The sequence below is a fragment of the Microtus oregoni genome, unplaced genomic scaffold (assembly GCF_018167655.1).
Source record: "Microtus oregoni isolate MIOR12 unplaced genomic scaffold, Mior012 000007F_ref0000211, whole genome shotgun sequence".
In the NCBI taxonomy this organism is placed as follows: Eukaryota; Metazoa; Chordata; class Mammalia; order Rodentia; family Cricetidae; genus Microtus; species Microtus oregoni.
In genome coordinates, this window is record NW_024543066.1 from 22,739,138 (window position 1) to 22,756,629 (window position 17,492).

General features: G+C 40.2%; 1 protein-coding gene across 2 annotated transcripts in view; it reads left to right on the forward strand.

Annotated features, from left to right (window-relative positions):
* Positions 1-17,492, forward strand: part of Uggt1 (UDP-glucose glycoprotein glucosyltransferase 1) — a 117,863-nt gene that overhangs the window by 36,226 nt on the left and 64,145 nt on the right. For both annotated transcript variants that reach the window (XM_041655245.1, XM_041655246.1), the window contains exons 11-15: positions 594-654; positions 2,401-2,492; positions 5,228-5,378; positions 9,088-9,207; positions 12,968-13,053. In XM_041655245.1, the coding sequence (XP_041511179.1) occupies positions 594-654; positions 2,401-2,492; positions 5,228-5,378; positions 9,088-9,207; positions 12,968-13,053 (510 nt within the window). The remainder of the gene's footprint in view (positions 1-593; positions 655-2,400; positions 2,493-5,227; positions 5,379-9,087; positions 9,208-12,967; positions 13,054-17,492) is intronic.

The following is a 17,492-nucleotide window of genomic DNA, read 5'->3' on the forward strand; positions in this document are numbered from 1 at the left end:
TCTAGGGGGCTGGAGAGATGGCTCAGCAGTTAAGACCATTGCCTGCTCTTCCAAAGGTCCTGAGTTCAATTCCCAGCAATCATATGATGGTTCACAACCATCTGTAATGAGGTCTAGTGCCCTCTTCTGGCCTGCAGGCATACACGCACACAGAATACTGTATACCTAATAAATAAATAAATATTAAAAAAAAAGATTTCTTAATCTATTATGCTTCTGAAAGATTCATGTGCAGTGTCCAACCTCCACCAGAAGGATTTAATAGGACCGACAGTGTGCTTCAGTGCAGTGAATTTAATGTCCACAGTTTATGTCACAAAAGAAGTAGGGCCACACAGTCAAGGGAGACCTTGGAAGCAACTGGACTTGCTGTCACGTACTGCCACTATGCAGCTTTCCTTTGTTGTTCTTTCTTACAGCAATGGAGATTTGTACGTCTGTGAAATTCACTTGCTAAGCTGTAGAGCTGTCACGTTTATTTAGTTCTTACCTTTTAGCTTATTGAACCACATGTTTCATATTTAAGAACAGGGAAATTAAAAGCCTTTGTATGGAATGCTGAGCTAAACACTGATTATATTTTTGTTTCTTAGAGCAATAACAAAAACAGCTGTGAGCTCACAACTTAGAACGGAAGTGGAAGAGAACCAGAAGGTATTAGTAACTGATTGAAAACGTTCTATCCTGTGTTGTATCTTTAAAAACAATAAAGAAACTTGAATTATGGGCAGGAGGGGTGGCTCAGGGGTTGAGAGCACTGACTGTTCTTCCAGAGGTCCTGAGTTCAATTCCCAGCAACCACATGGTGGCTCACAACCATCTGCAATGAGATCTGGTGCCCTCTACTGGCCTATAGGATATATGTAGGCAGAATACTACATACATAATAAATAAATCTTCAAAAAAAAAAAGAAACTTGAATTAAATTAGTGGCATTTAACAGTATTACTTTTAGTAATTTACTTATAAATACAGTAATTAGTATATATATATATATATATTTATTTTAGTCAAAGTTGGTGGCATTTTCTTTAAGGAGAACAGTCTCCTAACCAGGGTGGGGGTGAGTCTGGTCCTGTTTTAAGTATTCTTTCCTTAAACCTGTTTCATTCCTGCCTGTGATGCACTCCACAGGGTAGCTGGGTTCTTGTCCTTCATTCCCATCAGCCCCACATGCAGCTTCTGAAGCTGCCAAGACACTCACTACGGTGTCTTCTTCGTCACTATGGTCTCTTGGCCACTTGGTCACTATGGGGATGGTGTTCAGAAACCCTTCTTTCAGTCCTTTGTTTCATCAAGGGGGCCTTGTGTTGGTTGCCAGCCCAGACTTGATTGGCATCACAATCAGGGAAGGCAACAGAAGCATGAAAAAAGCAAAGCTTTGCACTTTAATCTGGCGCTTGCAAACAGAGGTAAGGAAAATTCCAGAACCTAGATGGGAGAATCCTCTTGTGACCCCAATTTTAGATAGCTTACTTTTTTCTGCCTTCAGTATTAAGGAGATAACTCAGTTTAGTTATAAAGGGCTTTGTTACTAAAGCAGTGAACAAATGTGTATATTCCTTTGATGTCCTACATAAGGCAGCACAATAAGCTTTAGTTCTTTGTAGTCAGTTCAGAGAATTATTAGAAAATGAACCAAAAAATTAAATATCTTACTGTATTGTGGGCCAGGAAGAAACATTTTATTTTAAAAATTATGTAGATACAATATTTGTTCAATTAGTCCTACTTACAGTCTATTGTGTGTGATGTGTGTATGTTCGTATATGTTTGCATGTGTGTGGAAGACATTTTTGTGTGTACACATGCATTTCAGTGTATATTTATGGAAGCCCGAGGGTGTTGTTGGGTGCCTTCCTGAATTGCTCTTCACTTTATTTACTGAGGCAGGGTGTTGACTGAACCTGGGACTCACACATTCAGCTAGTCTAGCTAGTTAGCCCATTCTTGGGAATCCCACCTCTTCCAAAGTGCTGTGGTTGCAGGTAGATCACCATGCCTGCCTGCTTGGCATTTTTGTGGGTGGGTTCTGGGCGTCTGTTCTCTAGTCCTCTCTCTTGCATGGCAAGCACTTTCTTTATCCCCTGAGCTGCCTTCTTGGCTATTCTGTTTTCATTTTTGATAAGTGACTCTTAGCACTTGGCATTCTTACATGCCCAACATTATAGAAATGGTTGTGTCATCATCAGAATGAAGGAAGGAGGAAGGGAAAAAGGTGGAGGCCCAGTAAGGCAGCATCTTAATTCTCTATAGGGGATGCACAGAGGAGTCCAAAGAAGAGTATGGAAGGGAATTCTGACCTGGCCCCAGAATGTCAGGATCTGTGTGGGTAATGTAGCTCGGGAACAACAAGCTTCGCTGAACGTACTCTCACTGCTTCTTTGTGTGTGTTTTCAGTATTTCAAGGGAACAATAGGACTGCAGCCTGGAGATTCAGCTCTCTTCATCAATGGACTTCATATTGATTTAGATACCCAGGATATATTCAGGTATGGCTAATATACACTTTTCCCCCTCTTTCTGTATGGTTTTATAACTGACACGTTCAGTTTTGTGTTTCTTCTTGGTATGGCATGAGGTAAAGCTCAAGCTTATGAGACTTACTGGAGGTGGGTCCATGCTGTGACTGGGGTAGGCAGAACGGTGTGTGGGCAAGTCTTGAGTGTTTAAAAGATATATATTTGAGGTTGTAGTTTTCCTGTTCATTGCAGAAGCATAGAAAAGAGCGCAGTTCTCTTGCTTCTGAGAATTGTGAAGTAGGTGTAAGCATAGTGCTGTCTCTCCTGTCTCGCAAGGCATTACTTTTAAAATTATTTTGAATATTCACTGTTTAAAAATTTTTGTTTTGCTTTTGAGACAGGGTTTTATTAGCTCAGGCTGGCCTCCCAGATTTGTGAGGATGGCCTTAAGTGAACCTTCTGCTTCTACCTGCCAACTGCTGGAATTATAGATGTGTACCATAACAAGTCACTTTGCATACTGTTTTGTGCTACTCTTCTTAAAATGTAATTGAAGGCTAATAGAGTCTAAATTGTTATCATACATTTTGGGGGCAGTGAACAAGTAGAATTCAGATTTTATCTATAGAATTATTAGCAGTACAGTTGTCACTGTGGCTTTAAAAAAAATTTTTTTTTTATATTTTTATTTTGTGTGCACTAGTGTTTTGCCTGTGTGTATGTCTTCATGAGGGTGTTGGAACCACTGGAACTGAAGTTACAGGCAGCCTTGAGCTGCTATGTGGATACTGGGAATTGAACCTGGGTCCTCTGGAAGAGAAGCGAGTGCTCTTAACTCCTAAGCCATCTCTTCCCATCATTATGGCTGTATAATAGTGAAAATAAAAGCAGTTGTTAATGCTTTAGGAGTAGTTTCACAATATTATTTTGTGAATTAATTGAATTAATCTTTATACCTGTTTGTTGTATTACAGACCTTGTGATAAGTTAATAAAGTGAATATGAATATTTTAGAATATTGCTCATGTGACTTCATTGAGTGATTTATTAAAAATAGTCTATCCTTCAGATTATTGCAAACAAAGAGACTCATCATTACAATTTTAAATAATATAGAGTATAGAAACTAAATAAAGTTCCTGCCCTCTCGTTAGTTTCTTTAGCTCTTAGTTCCCAGAAGACTTTTCCATTGCCATCAACGTGTGCGTATGTGTAAGTGTATGAGAACCAGTTTTAACTGACCCTGATATTAAAACACATTAAAGATTTAATGTGCTTTTTAATATGTGCTTTTAAGATAACTAAGATTCATTTGATGATACAAAAAAAAAATATAATACCGATTAACTCTTCTTTTAAAGCAAGGTGACTTAGTTGGTATGGTAAGTGCTTCAAATATGAGAACCTGAGTTCAGATCCGCAGCACCTACAAGCCAGACATGGTGCACACGTGTGTAGCTCTAGCACTGGTTTGGTGGAGGCAGCTGCTCTCTGAAGCTGTAAGTTGAATAAAGAGGCTCTATCACAAAGAAACCAGTCACCCAATGTGGACCTCTGGCCTCTACCACACTTGGGAACATTTGTAAGGATGTAAGCTACATATAGTGCTCACAATGAAAAAACGAAATGAATAAATTAAGGCCTGTGAGATACCTTAGAAGGCAGTCACTTGCCATCTGGCAATGCAAGCCTGACAGACTGAGTTCGATCCCTGGAACCTACATAAAGGTGGAAGGAGAGAACTGACACCACCAAGTTTTCTTCTGATCTCCACACGCATGCACACATACCTTACACACTGTATGCCCAATAATAGTAGATAAGTAAATTTATTTAAAAAATAAATAAACAAATAAAACATGTGGTATATGGCTGGGAGATGACTTAGTCTTGAAATGCTTGGACCCGAGTCTAGGTCTTACATAAAGTGCTAGGTTTTATGGCACACACCTGTAATCCTACTGCTGGGGAAATGGAGATGAGTATTCATGGAACATTCTGGTCAGTAGCCATGATGGGTCAGGAAGCTCTAGGATCAGTGCCTCAAAAAAGTAAGGTGGAGAGAGTGGAAGATGATCCTGACATTGAGCACTGTCTCCATGCTCACACACATGTAGACATATGAACACGTGAATACATACTCTCCCACTTACATGCACTATGAAGTGTAATTGAGGACTATTTAATTATGTATACAGAGATAATCTAAGTTTGTACTGAGAGATAATGTACATATCCACCAAGAATGTAAATAAACAGGATGACGAAAGCATATCCTGCCACTGTCCTGTGTCCTCTGACCAGATGAAACAAAACAAAAAGCTCCATTTTTGAATCTTCAGTCAGTTTCTTTTTTTTTTAAATCTTATTTATTTATTTATTTATTTATTTATTTATTTATTATGTATACAATATTCTGTCTGTATGCCTGAAGGCCAGAAGAGGGTGCCAGACCTCTTTACAGATGGTTGTGAGCCACCATGTGGTTGCTGGGAATTGAACTCAGGACCTTTGGAAGAGCAGGCAATGCTCTTAACCACTGAGCCATCTTTCCAGCCCCCTTCAGTCAGTTTCTTTTAGCACTGAATTTTGAACTGATAGAAAATTTTCAAGGCTTTCATAAGTTTTTTTCCCTACCAAATACCATCAGGCTGTGTGCATGTGTTGTATATTGTGAATTGAATCCAGGGTCTCATATGCTAGGCAAGTATTCTGCTCTGGCATAATAGCCAACCCTTAACTAGACACCTTGTTTTTTTCTGCAGTTTGTTTGATACGCTGAGGAATGAAGCCCGGGTAATGGAGGGCCTGCACAGACTAGGAATAGAAGGCCTTTCTCTACATAATATTTTGAAGCTCAACATCCAGCCTTCTGAGGCTGACTATGCAGTAGACATCAGGAGTCCTGCTATTTCAGTGAGTATTTATTTGAATGGTCCTGAGGCCTCCCACTGGTCAGGTCCCTTACCACTACCTAATTTGTGCCTTATCAAAGATTTATAGGTGCTTGTGTGAGACTGTGTTAAGGTAGGCTCTGTCTGTCTGTCTGGGATTAAAAGCATGTGCTACCACACTGGGCATAAGATAGGTTTTTACATGCTTTAAATTTTCTGACTCTCATGAGTAAGAAGCATTGTTTTTAGGACTGGAGAGATGGCTCAGCTTTAAGAGCATATACTGCCCTAGCAGAGAACCCAAGTTCAGTTCCCTACATTCACATCTGGTGTTTTACAATCACCTGTAACTTCATCTGTAGAGGAATCAGATATTTCTAAACTCTGTGGGTATCCCACAAATCAAATAATTAAAAAATTAAAAAAAAAAAACAAGCATTCTCTCCATTGTGTTGTATTCAGATGAACATCTTGGGAAAGAGGGTTTGTATTTTCCCAGTTGGGTCTAGGTTCTGTGGGTTTGTGACAGCATGCGTAATTTAAAACTATTATTAGAACATATTTCTAATAAGTAGCCTTATTTTCTGGGACCTTACTGTTGGCAGTGTGATCCGTGTCTCTGTCATCTATAAAAAGAATTTTGGGAATAGTGGTGCATTATCTTTTCCCCCCTTGGTTTCTGTCCTGCGTTTATTTCAGATGCATTTTATTGGAAGATAGATACTTACTCTGAACCAGGCATGCATATCCTGCAGCCTGTTGGCCACATGTATCCCAGGATAGCCACTAATGCAGCCCAGTGTACTTATGGATGCTAAAACTTGGACCTGCCTGTTTGTAGATTCTCATTACTTACATTCTCACTTGGTGGTGTAAACATTGCATATTTTGATACATACAGTTTGATTTCTGACAGCATGATTTTGTTTATAAAGAATAAAGAAAATAACATAATAGATTGATAATTATATGGCCCATTACCATTCTTTCTAAATAATCAATTTGTATAATAATTCCTCTTTTCTTGGAGTTAAAAATGTTTCAATTGAGGCTGTTTTTGTGTTCTTTCCTAGTTACACCTCTTTTCTCCTCACAGACAATTCTTTCCTGAAGTTGGCATGCATTCCTCTGTCTCTAATTGTATACCTTTATTTCCTTTTAAAGGTTTTCAATATTTTCACAATCTGGTGTGTCTCTTGGTCTCATATCTATTTCCTTTTTTTTTTTTTATTTTCGAGACAGGGTTTCTCCATGGCTTTTTGGTTCCTATCCTGGAACTAGCTCTAGACCAGGCTGGCCTAGAACTCACAGAGATCCGCCTGCCTCTGCCTCCCTAGTGCTGAGATTAAAGGCGTGCGCCACCACCGCCCAGCCTATCTATTTCCTTTTCATTCCATTGCCTCGATTTTATTTTGTGACCACCTTTTAGGCTTCCATTCTCCACATTCTTTTTAAAGATGACAAGGGCCCAAAGAACTCATACAGCAAATAATAAAGTCCTTTTAAATCATGTAATTAAGAACATATTAATAGTGGTTTTAAATTACTTGTATTGCTGGATATGATGGCACACGCCTTTAACCCTAGTACTAAGGAGGCAGTGACAGGAGGATCTCTGTGAGTTTGAGGCCAGCCTGGTCTATATAGTGAGTTCCAGGACAGCCAGGGCTACATAGTAAGACCTTATCTCAAAAAACAAACAAACAAATTCACACTGTTAGAAAATCCTTTTTCTTAACACGTTTCTCTTAAGACTTTTAGAGAGGATGGAACAGTTCATCGGAACTGGAGTACTTGGTGGTATTGGAAGGTCTTTAGCTTTAGTAGGTCCATTAGAGTAGAGTGAGATTTCTAGACAACAACATTGTATGAGAGTTCCTGTTGTTCCTTTTTTAAAAACATATTACTTACTTTTTAAAAAAGCCATACTTTTATAAATGAAAATTTCATATACTTAGGTGCTTTAGTTAGGGTTTCTATTGCTGCAATGAAATAGTGTGACCAAAAATCAAGGTGAGGAGGAAAATATTTATTTGGCTTACACTTCCACATCACTGTTCACCATCAAAGGAAGTAAGGACAGGAACTCAAACAGGGCAAGAACCTGAAAGTTCCTCTGATGCAAACACCATGGAGGGTTGTTGCTTATTGGCTTACTCCTCATGGTTTGCTCATCCCAGTTTCTTACAGAACCCAGGACCGGCAACCTAGGGATGGCACCACCTTACAGTGGGCAAGAGCCCTCCCCCATCAGTTACTGCTTAAGAAAATGCCTTTCAGCCAGATCTTATGGGGACATTTCCTCAATTGAGGTTCCCTCTTCTCAGATAGCTAGCTTGTGTCAAGTTGACACAATACTAGCCAGAGGCAGACGGATCTCTGTGAGTTCAAGGCCAGCCTGGTCTACAAAGCAAATTCCAGGATAGCCAGAGCTAGACAGTAAAGCCCTGTCTCAAAAGAGAAGAAAGAGCCGGGCGATGGTGGCGCACGCCTTTAATCCCAGCACTCGGGAGGCAGAGGCAGGCGGATCTCTGTGAGTTCGAGACCAGCCTGGTCTACAGAGCTAGTTCCAGGACAGGCTCCAAAGCCACAGAGAAACCCTGTCTCGAAAAACAAAAAAAAAAAAAAAAAAAAAAAAAGAGAGAAGAAAGAAAGAAAAAACTTTCCTCCTGGGTTTCTAGTATGAGCAGTTGCTTGTGTGCTCGTCCAGAGCATTCTACTCACACAAGCAGGAAAATATCTGTATATTTTAGCTGTGCTTCGTTATCCGGGCAGTAGGTGCTTACTGTTCATGTGCTGTTCTTCTGCCTCCCTCCTGTTGCAGATGCTGCCATGTTGGGTCTCTGTGTCCTTTTCTCCCACATACCTGTGAGAATTCAATTGGAATGGTTGCCTGCATACACTTAGTGGTTCTAGTCAGGTCCTCAGTGTGTTTTTATCTGTTTCTTTAAATGAGTATTGCAGACATCACTATTACCTGAGGGTTCCTATGTGCTCTGTGCTTTTGCCTAGTCTTAGGTCCTGACAAACTGTTAATGTTTTCCAACTTAATGAATGCGAAGTTTTCTTGTGAATTCATTTATGTTTCACAGATTGTGAATAAAGTTGTATCTACTGATCACTTATGATCCCTGTGTAGTTTTTTTAAATTTATATATATTTTTTGTTTTGTTTTTTCTAGACAGGGTTTCTCTGTTTAATAGCCCTGCCTATTCTGGAACTCACTTTGTAGACCAGGCTGGCCTCAAACTCATGGAGATCTTCCTGTCCCTGGGATTAAAGTTGTGTGCCACCACATCTAGCTTAGTTTTATTTTATTCTTATCTCATTTCCTGTGGGTTGCTTGATTTTTTTTTTTTAAATAATATTTGTTGCTGTTGGTCTTTAGTTGGTTGTGTTGATTGTAAATAATTTCACCTGTTTTATTGCTTTGTTGTAGTTATTCGTTTTTCTATTCAATCTTTGTATATTTGAGAATAGTCTATCTCTTATGCCTATGTGTTTGCTGGAGACAAGGTCTTGTATATCCCAGGCTGGCGCCAAACTCTATGTAGCTACGGACAATTTTAATACCTGATTCTCCTGTCTCTACCTCCTGAGTGCTGGGATTATAGGCATGTGCCACCATGCCTATCTCTACTATGTGATTCTTAAAGTCTCATTAACTATCTGTTTGTCCCCCATCAGTGACTAATGTGTATGTACCATGTTGTGTTTTTTGTTTTATTCAGTGGGTCAACAACCTAGAGATTGATAGCCGATATAATTCATGGCCTTCTAGTTTACAAGAGTTACTTCGACCTACCTTTCCTGGCGTTATACGGCAGATCAGGAAAAACTTGCATAACATGGTAAGTAAAACTTTCGCCTCCTCATATCTGTTTCTCCTTGCTGTGTCTCTTCTTTTCCGTCATTTGTAGAATGTTCAGTTTTCCCTGTATGTGTGCACAGTGTTCAAGTGGAAAGGACTATGTTTATGTTACAGCAGTGTGACACATGTACCTCATCCATACTGAAGGTTTACAATGGACCACACTATATTTTAAGTTGATATTTTAAAACTTTATATCCCTAGAGCAATTTTAAGTTTATAGAAATGTTGTATAAGTTTTAAGAGAGTGCTTGATGTGTATGTGTAGCTCAAAAGACACATGACTACTGCTTTTCTGTCATGTCTTTTGTGTATATGTCAGTAGGCTTCTTTTTATTTCAAGTTACAACTTAGTCATTGGCTCACTTGATTTTTTTTTTTTTTATCTTACTAAGTAAAAGAAAGTAGGGCAACATAAAAAAACTAGTGGGATACTTGACATTGCACTTGGGAAATGAACGCATCAATCTCTGTCCAGTGGAAGTAGTTGTGATTCTCAGTGAGTCTTAGGGTCATGAGATATTTGGTCCTGATGTTTGTACTCTTGGTGTGATACATTACTGCCCCCTCACCTGCTCTTTCTCATGAGCCACTGAGTTTAATTAGAGAGTCCTAGTTTGCTTCCTATTACTGTGATAAAGTACATGACCAAAAGCAAATGGGAAGGAGTTTATTTCACAGCTTATAGTTCACTGAGAATGGAACTCAAGGCAGGAACTGGAGCAGTGGTCACAGAAGAAAGCTGCTTACTTCCTTGCTCTCCATGACTTGCTCTGCCTGCCTTCTTATACAACCTGGGGCCACCTGCGCAGGGGCGACACCACCCACAGTGGGCTAGGCCCTTCCATATCAATCATAAATTAAGAAAATACCCTTAATAGATTTGCCTACAGGTCAGTCTGATGGAGGCATTTATTTCCATTGAGGGTTCCTCTTCCCAAATTACTCTAGCTTTTGTCAAGTTGACAAAATAGTAAACACAATTGGCCTGTCATTACCTTGACACACAAACAGATCACTATTAAACTGTAGCCTTTTCTTTCTTGTCTCTTCTCAAGATGTTATATTGATACTAATATCACAATATTGACACTATAATATTAAATATACCACAGTCTTTAAAAAAATGCAAACACTTTAAAAGTTCAAGTTCTCTTTAAAATATCCGCCATTTCTTTAAATGTCCGAAGTCTCTCCAACAGTAAGCTCCTGTAACAGTCACATCAAAGCTAACCCAAAGTTCAGCAGTGTAAACGTATAGTTCCTGGTGTCAGGGCTATTCATGATCCTCTGGGCTCCGAGAGGCCGGGGCAGCTCCTCTTCCCCAGCTGAGCATCTGTAGCACAAGCACCTTCTTTCTCCACAGCGACTACTTCTTGGTGGCTGTCTCCAGGGTACTGGTGCTCTCTCCAAAGCACCTGGGCTGCACCTTTACCAATAACTTCACCTGAGCTCTCTCCAGGGACTCTGACTTTGGCACGTGGTGACAAGCCTCGCCTTCTCTCTATGAACCCCTTGAGTACAGGGGTTACCACTGCAGCTGAGGCTGTAGCTTCACCAGTGGCTTCTCTTGGCCTCTCATATGGTGCCAGTCTGTGCCGCTCTTCATGACCTCTGTATCCCTTCAAAACCAGTACCTCAAACACTCACAAGTTTGGCTGCCAGCATGAAATTCAGCCTTACCCCCTCTGGACTATATACTTTTTGTGCGTTGGCCTGAGGAGAATTTCCACACTCCCGTCATGGCCCATTTAAGTTTGAGCACTAATGACTTTTCCAGCCCAAAGTTCCAAACGCTTCCACAGTTTTTCCTAAAACAACACGGTCAGATCTGTCACAGCAGTAGCCCAGTTTCTGTCCGAGTTAGCTTTCTGTAACTTTAATGAAGACTAACCAAAACCAGCGTAGGGGGAAAGGGTTTATTTCATCTTACAGCTTACAGTCCACCCTGGAAGGGACACAGGGCAGGCTCCTGGAGAAACAGAAACTGAAGCAGGGGCTCTGAGCAGCTGCCTACCAGCTTGCTCCCCATGGCTTGCCCAGTCCGCTTTGTTTCACAACCCGGCACTGCTTTCCCAGGGGGCACCAGCCACAGCATGCTGGGCCCACCTTTATCAGTCATTAATTAAGAAAACCCGCCAGAGGCTTGCCCACAGACCAGTCTGATGGAGGCCTTTCCCAGTTAAGGGTCCTTCTTCCCAGCGACTGTAGCTTGTGTCAAGTTGACAAAACTAGGGTTCCTTAGAGGCTATTTTAAAAAATGTCTCTCCCTTCCCTACCAGCCTTTAACTGTAACTAGCCCTCTGGAGGAGGGAGGGCCTCCTGAGCTCTAATATCTTAATCCCTCAAATTTAGTAATTCAGCTAACTTCTTAGCTTTCCACTGCCCTTCTCACCCCATCCCTCATTTCCCTGCTTTAGAGAGACAGAGAAGGAAGGTTCTTACCAGATCTCTCCCCTCATTTCTCTCTCTTCCTCTTCACAGCTGTTTCACAGAACAGAAGCAGGAGAGCATTGAGATGTATATGGGAAACAACCCTCTGAACTTCTTTTAATCTTAGCTTTTTATTTCATGTATTTAATTCTCAGAGTGTGCATGTGTGTAGGCCCGCACATGCCACAGTGTGTGCATCTAAGTCAGCACAACCTTTAGGAGTTGGTTCTCTCCCAATATGTGGGAACCAGAAATCCAATTTGTTTTCAGAATTGGCAACACATGACCCGCCAAGCCAGTGGTTCTCAACCTTCCTAATGCTGTGACCCTTTAACATGGTTCCTCTTGTTGTGGTGACCCCCAACTGTAAAATTATTTTATTGTTACTTCATAAACTGTAATTTTGCTGCTGTTATTGTACTGTAAGTATCTCTGTTTTCTGATGGTCTTGGGTGACCCTTGTGATAGGGTTGTTCGAACCCCACCCCATACACAAAGGGGGCGCTACCTGCAGGTTGAGAACCACTTCACTAAGTTCATCTTGCTAATCCTGTATTTTTCTCAGTCGTTCAAATTACCCTTTTCCTTTCACAATTCAGGTCTTTCCCTTTCTTACCATGAGCGAACTTTAATTTTTTACTTTTAAAAAGTTTTATTTTATGTACCTCAGGCTGACCTTTAACCTCATTATATAGTTGAGGGTGACTTTGGACTTAAGATCCCCTACTTCCACCTCCCATGTGCTAGGATTGCAGGTATGCATCACCAGGCCTGGTTTTCGGCTGGAGTTTGAATCCAGAGCCTTTTGCATGTTTGGTGAACACTCTACCAAATGAATCACAACCTCAGTCCGAGTAACTTCATCGTGTAGAGAATGTGTACAAGCTGGTTAGCACATGAGGACTTCGTACATCAGTGCTATTGTTATGGTTTAAAAGTTGAGTTCAAAATTAATTGTTAATTCAGGGAGCCTTAGAAACAAATATAACAAAAAGGCAGCTCTGTTTTCCAAAGTGTGAGAACTGATAAAACTGAGGTTTATCTGATATGGTAGAATAGGCAGGCATCAGCAGTCTGGATCACTGGTGGATGTCACCAGTGAAATCCATGGAAAAAAAAAATCTCTCTTCCCACTACCACATTCTGAATGTTGAGGGTGGCAGCTGCTGTTTTTATTCATAACTCTCTTTGTATGTGGTTCAGTAATATTTTGGGAAGGATTGACTTCATGTATGACAATTTGTGTCATTTCTCTTAGCCCATGCGTGATTGCCGTTTCATGGGTTCTTGTCTTTTTCCTCTGACAGGTGTTTATTGTTGATCCTGTGCATGAGACCACAGCCGAGTTGATTAGCATAGCTGAGCTGTTCCTCAGCAATCACGTACCATTAAGGTAACACTGGGGTCATTCAGCTGAGGCTTGGTTTGTTATTTGAATCACATGTCTGGTTTCATTGAATTGTAGTATAATTAATAGCCGGATTCACTAATGACAGTTTTATCTTCTGCTTGGTAAGACATCTGTGTCTTTAGGGACTAAGAGTTTAATTCTGAGCACACAGGCGCTTACCACCATTGAATTATTAACAAGTAGCTGTGTGAAAGTAGTTTGTGGTCTTCACTTGCTTTCTATTGGAAAGGACTTTCCTGGATGCATGTCCACATAGAAAAGCCCATTTCTAATTTCAGCAGAGAGCTTTGCTAGTGGCTTTTTTGACTTTTAAGGACTAAATGCTTTATAATGTTAAAATGTTAAGTAGCCTTCTGTAGATACAGACAGACACATCTATGTTAGTTGTGTTGCCAGGCCTACCAACTGAACACCAGGTAGCTGGGTTTCCCCTCTTCTTTTCATAGACAATTATATAAATATATATTTACATATATGTGTTACATATACATGTGTTACGATATTTTCCCTTACACTCTGTAATAATTCTGGTAATTTTACATGCTGATAAAATTTGAGCTCCTTTTCTTTTCTCTCCAAGAAAGGGTCTCACTGTGCATCTCTGATTGTCTGGAACTCTCTCTGTAGACCAGGCTGGTGTTGAACTCACAGAGATCCACCTGCTTCTGCCTCCCAAGTGCTGGCCTTAAAGGCATGCACCTCTATGTCTCCTGAAATCTGAGTTCTTAAAAATGAAGAAACTAAAGGACAAAAGAATTTCTAGTAAATAAACATTATGACATGTTTATTACCCCGTACTGAGTTGTGGTAAGCTTGTATGAATGATATCTGTCCTGTTTGCCTTTTGAATACCTTAGCTCTCTATAAGAATGTATTTGATTGGCTTGTCTGAATGATATCTCTACTTTGGCACTCTATAAGAATGTATTTGATCAAGTGCTTAGGATATATGGAGCTCTGCGGGGAGGACCCGGGTTTCCCAGGGGCTTTGAAGAAAAGGAGGACTATTAGGACCAGAAAAGCAGAGATCGTTGAGTGCAATAAAAATTTTCATTTAAATTTGAACACCACCTGGCAGATGGAGAAAATAAATTGCTAAATTACAGCCATGTTTATTTAAAGGCGGATCTGAGCACATGTAAATTGGTTCATGGTACACAGTGGGCCCTAACCAAACATTTGTACAGTTGTACTGAGGCACAGGAAGATTACAGATGTAGGGAACAAAGGCACTTGAGCCCTGGGCACAGGAAGGGTGTCTTGTGAGCATCAGAGGGGAGCTGGCAGATAGGTTGACTTTTTGCTCTTGGTGTAGGAATAATGTGGTCCTACCCTGTGGCATTGATACAAGCTGTGGACTCCCCGGGGCTATTCAGTAAGGGAGGTACCCAGGAGACACAAAAGCCTGAAGTTTTTGTCTTACCTGAAGAAAAACTGATACCCAATTAGAAACTAGAGATGGGAAGTGGACTTACTTATAAAGAGATAAGAAGATTCTGGAGATATAATTAGGTGTCAATTTGCCAACATAAGGATGTTTAGGACATTTTTTTCTAATTACAGGGTTTATATCATGAGTAAAAATTTAAAAATAAAGAGTTAACCTGAAAACAATCTGTTTGCCTACACACACACACACACACGCACACACACACACACACCTGATACTTTTTTTTTTTTGAGATAGGGTCTCATTATGTAGACCAGACTGACATAGAACTCAGTGAGATCCTCCTGCTTCTGCCCCTCAAGTTCTGAGATTACAGGTGTGTTCCACCACATCAGGTCCACTGTTAACAGTTCTTATTTGATAAATATGTTCATAGTTTTTACATTTCCAGGCTTAATATGTCACTACCCTTTAGGCTCATCTTCATCCCCATCACTCTGCTGTGTCCCTTGTCTCTTTCCCTGCGTCTGCTCGTACTTTTTTTGTGTATGTGTGTCTTCTTGTTTGTGTCACTGTTGCTGTGACCCAAAGTTACTTGTGGAAGAAAGGCTTTATTTCACTTTTACAGTCCATCATCACGGGAAGCTAAGGCAGGAACCCATAGCAGAAACTAAAGCAGAGACCATGTACAAGAATGCTTCTTGCTCAGCTGGCTGTTTTATATCATCAGCTAGCCCACTTGCCTAGTGAGTTATCACCCACAGTGGATGGACCCTCCCGTATCAATCAGCAATCAAGGAAAGTCATACAGACGTGACTACGGTGCTGTTCCTCAGTTGAGGTTCCCTCTTCCCAGTTGTGTCAAGTTGACAACTAAGATTATCCCTATCTTGCATATATGTTTCTTAAATGTGTCCGGGTTCTGTCTGTGCGTGTGTGCACCTATGTGCATATGCATGCATGTTTTTTTTTTTCTGAGTCTGGCTTACTTTGTTTAACATTATCTCCAGCTCCACCCATTTTGTACAAATTTTCTTTTTGTCTAAATAAAATTGTATTATAGTAGACTGCCTTTTAGAAGCACCGTTATCAAATTCAGCATTGTGGGACACATCATTAATCCCAGCACTTGGGAGGCAGAGGCAGGCAGGTTTCTGTGAGTCCAAGGACAGCCAGAACTACATAGTTGAGACCCTGTCTCAAAATCAACAACCACAAAAAAAGAAGGAAGCCCGGTTAGGAGGGTCTGCTGACACAGGCCTGTACTCCCAGGGCTTGGGAGACAGAACAGGGGAATCCTAATTTTGAGACTAGCCTAGGCTTTATATTGTGGTCAATATAGGTTACACATATTCTGTCTTAAAGAAACCTAAAAATAAATAAAAACTAAATCATGTTGATTAAATAGCTGGAGGATATATCTCAGTGTTAGAGTACTTGGCTAACATGGGTGAGACTCTAGGTTTAACTTCCAGAACCAAACAAACCTGTCTTGATTGATACATTATCATTAAATAAACTCTATCATATATATTATGGTTCATTGTTTGATATTGCTAATGTTATGGATTTTGACAGAGGTCGAGTATTAACTGTTTACATTATACATACTTACTAAAGTCACTGTTCTAAAAATTCCCATGCTATATGTTTGCCCTTCCCTCCAATAACTGGAATCTTTGGACAGCACTGACTTTTTAACTATCCTCATAGTTTTTTTTAAAATCTTTTTTAGAATATCATATACCTGCAGCTATATATAGTATGTAGCTCTTTAGTCTGACTTGTTTCATTTAGCAATGTGCAATTCAGGTTATTTAGTAATTGTGAGAGTTCATACAAAATTTCCATCCATCCACCCATCCATCCATCCATCCATCCATCCATCCATGTAATCCAGGCTGGCCCAGAACTCTTGATTTTTTTGAATCAGGACTTTCCATAGCATGTGCCCACAACCTCCTAATTTCTTTTAACCATGGAGTAATGTTTCATTTTGTGGTTTTGCTACATTTTGTTTATCCTTTCACCTTTGATGGGCATCATTTTAGTCTGCTTTCTGTTGGTGTGATAAACACTGTTCCAGAAGCAACTTGGGCTTATTTCATCTTACAGTTTACAGAGCATCATGAAAAGGGAGTTAGGGTGGAAACTCCACTCAGGTACCTGGAGGCAAGGGATGAACGAAAAGCCATGGAGGAATGATGCTTACTGGTTTGTTCCTGGAGCCTTGCTCAGTTTGCTTTCTTATACAACCCAGGGTGACTTACCAAGAGGGCACTGGCTGTAGTGGACTAGACCCTCCCACATCAATCATGAATCAGGGAAATGCCCCATAGACATGCTCAAGGATTATCTGACGGAAGTAATTCCTCAACTGATATTCCTTCTTCCCAGGTCTATCTAGGTTTCTTTCAAACTGAACAAAATTTACTAACACAACTGACAGTCAGCTTAATACACAATTACATCACTATTATTAAGTCATTTCTTTTCTTTTTTATCCTCAAAATCTCATGTTAATATTAATATCACATTATACAGCACAGTTCAACTTTTAAAAATCCTTAATTAAGTCTTTGAAAATTTCATTACTTAGCAGTTCAGTGTCAGGATCTAGAGAAATGTCTTAGCAGTTAATACCATATACTGCTCTTCCAAAGAATCCAAGTTAAATTGCCAGCACTCAACAGGGAGCTCACACCCACTTGTAACTCCAGCTCCAGCAAATCTAACATCTCTAGCCTCTGCAGGCACCTGCACTCTTGTCCACGTACCAACACACAGACACATACAGACACATAATTACAAATAAATGTTTTTAAAAACTCATTCACTTTAGGATACCTAGCTTCTTTTAAAACTCTCTCAACTGTAATCTTCTGTAAAGTAAAAAATAAGGTACATATTTCTTATTCCAAGAGGAAAGAACCAGGTTAAAGCAGAATCCGAAACCAACAGTGTAAATAGCTCAGTGTCTGACATCTAGAACTCACAGTTTTCAGGGCTCCAGAGGGTTTGGGTAGCCCCG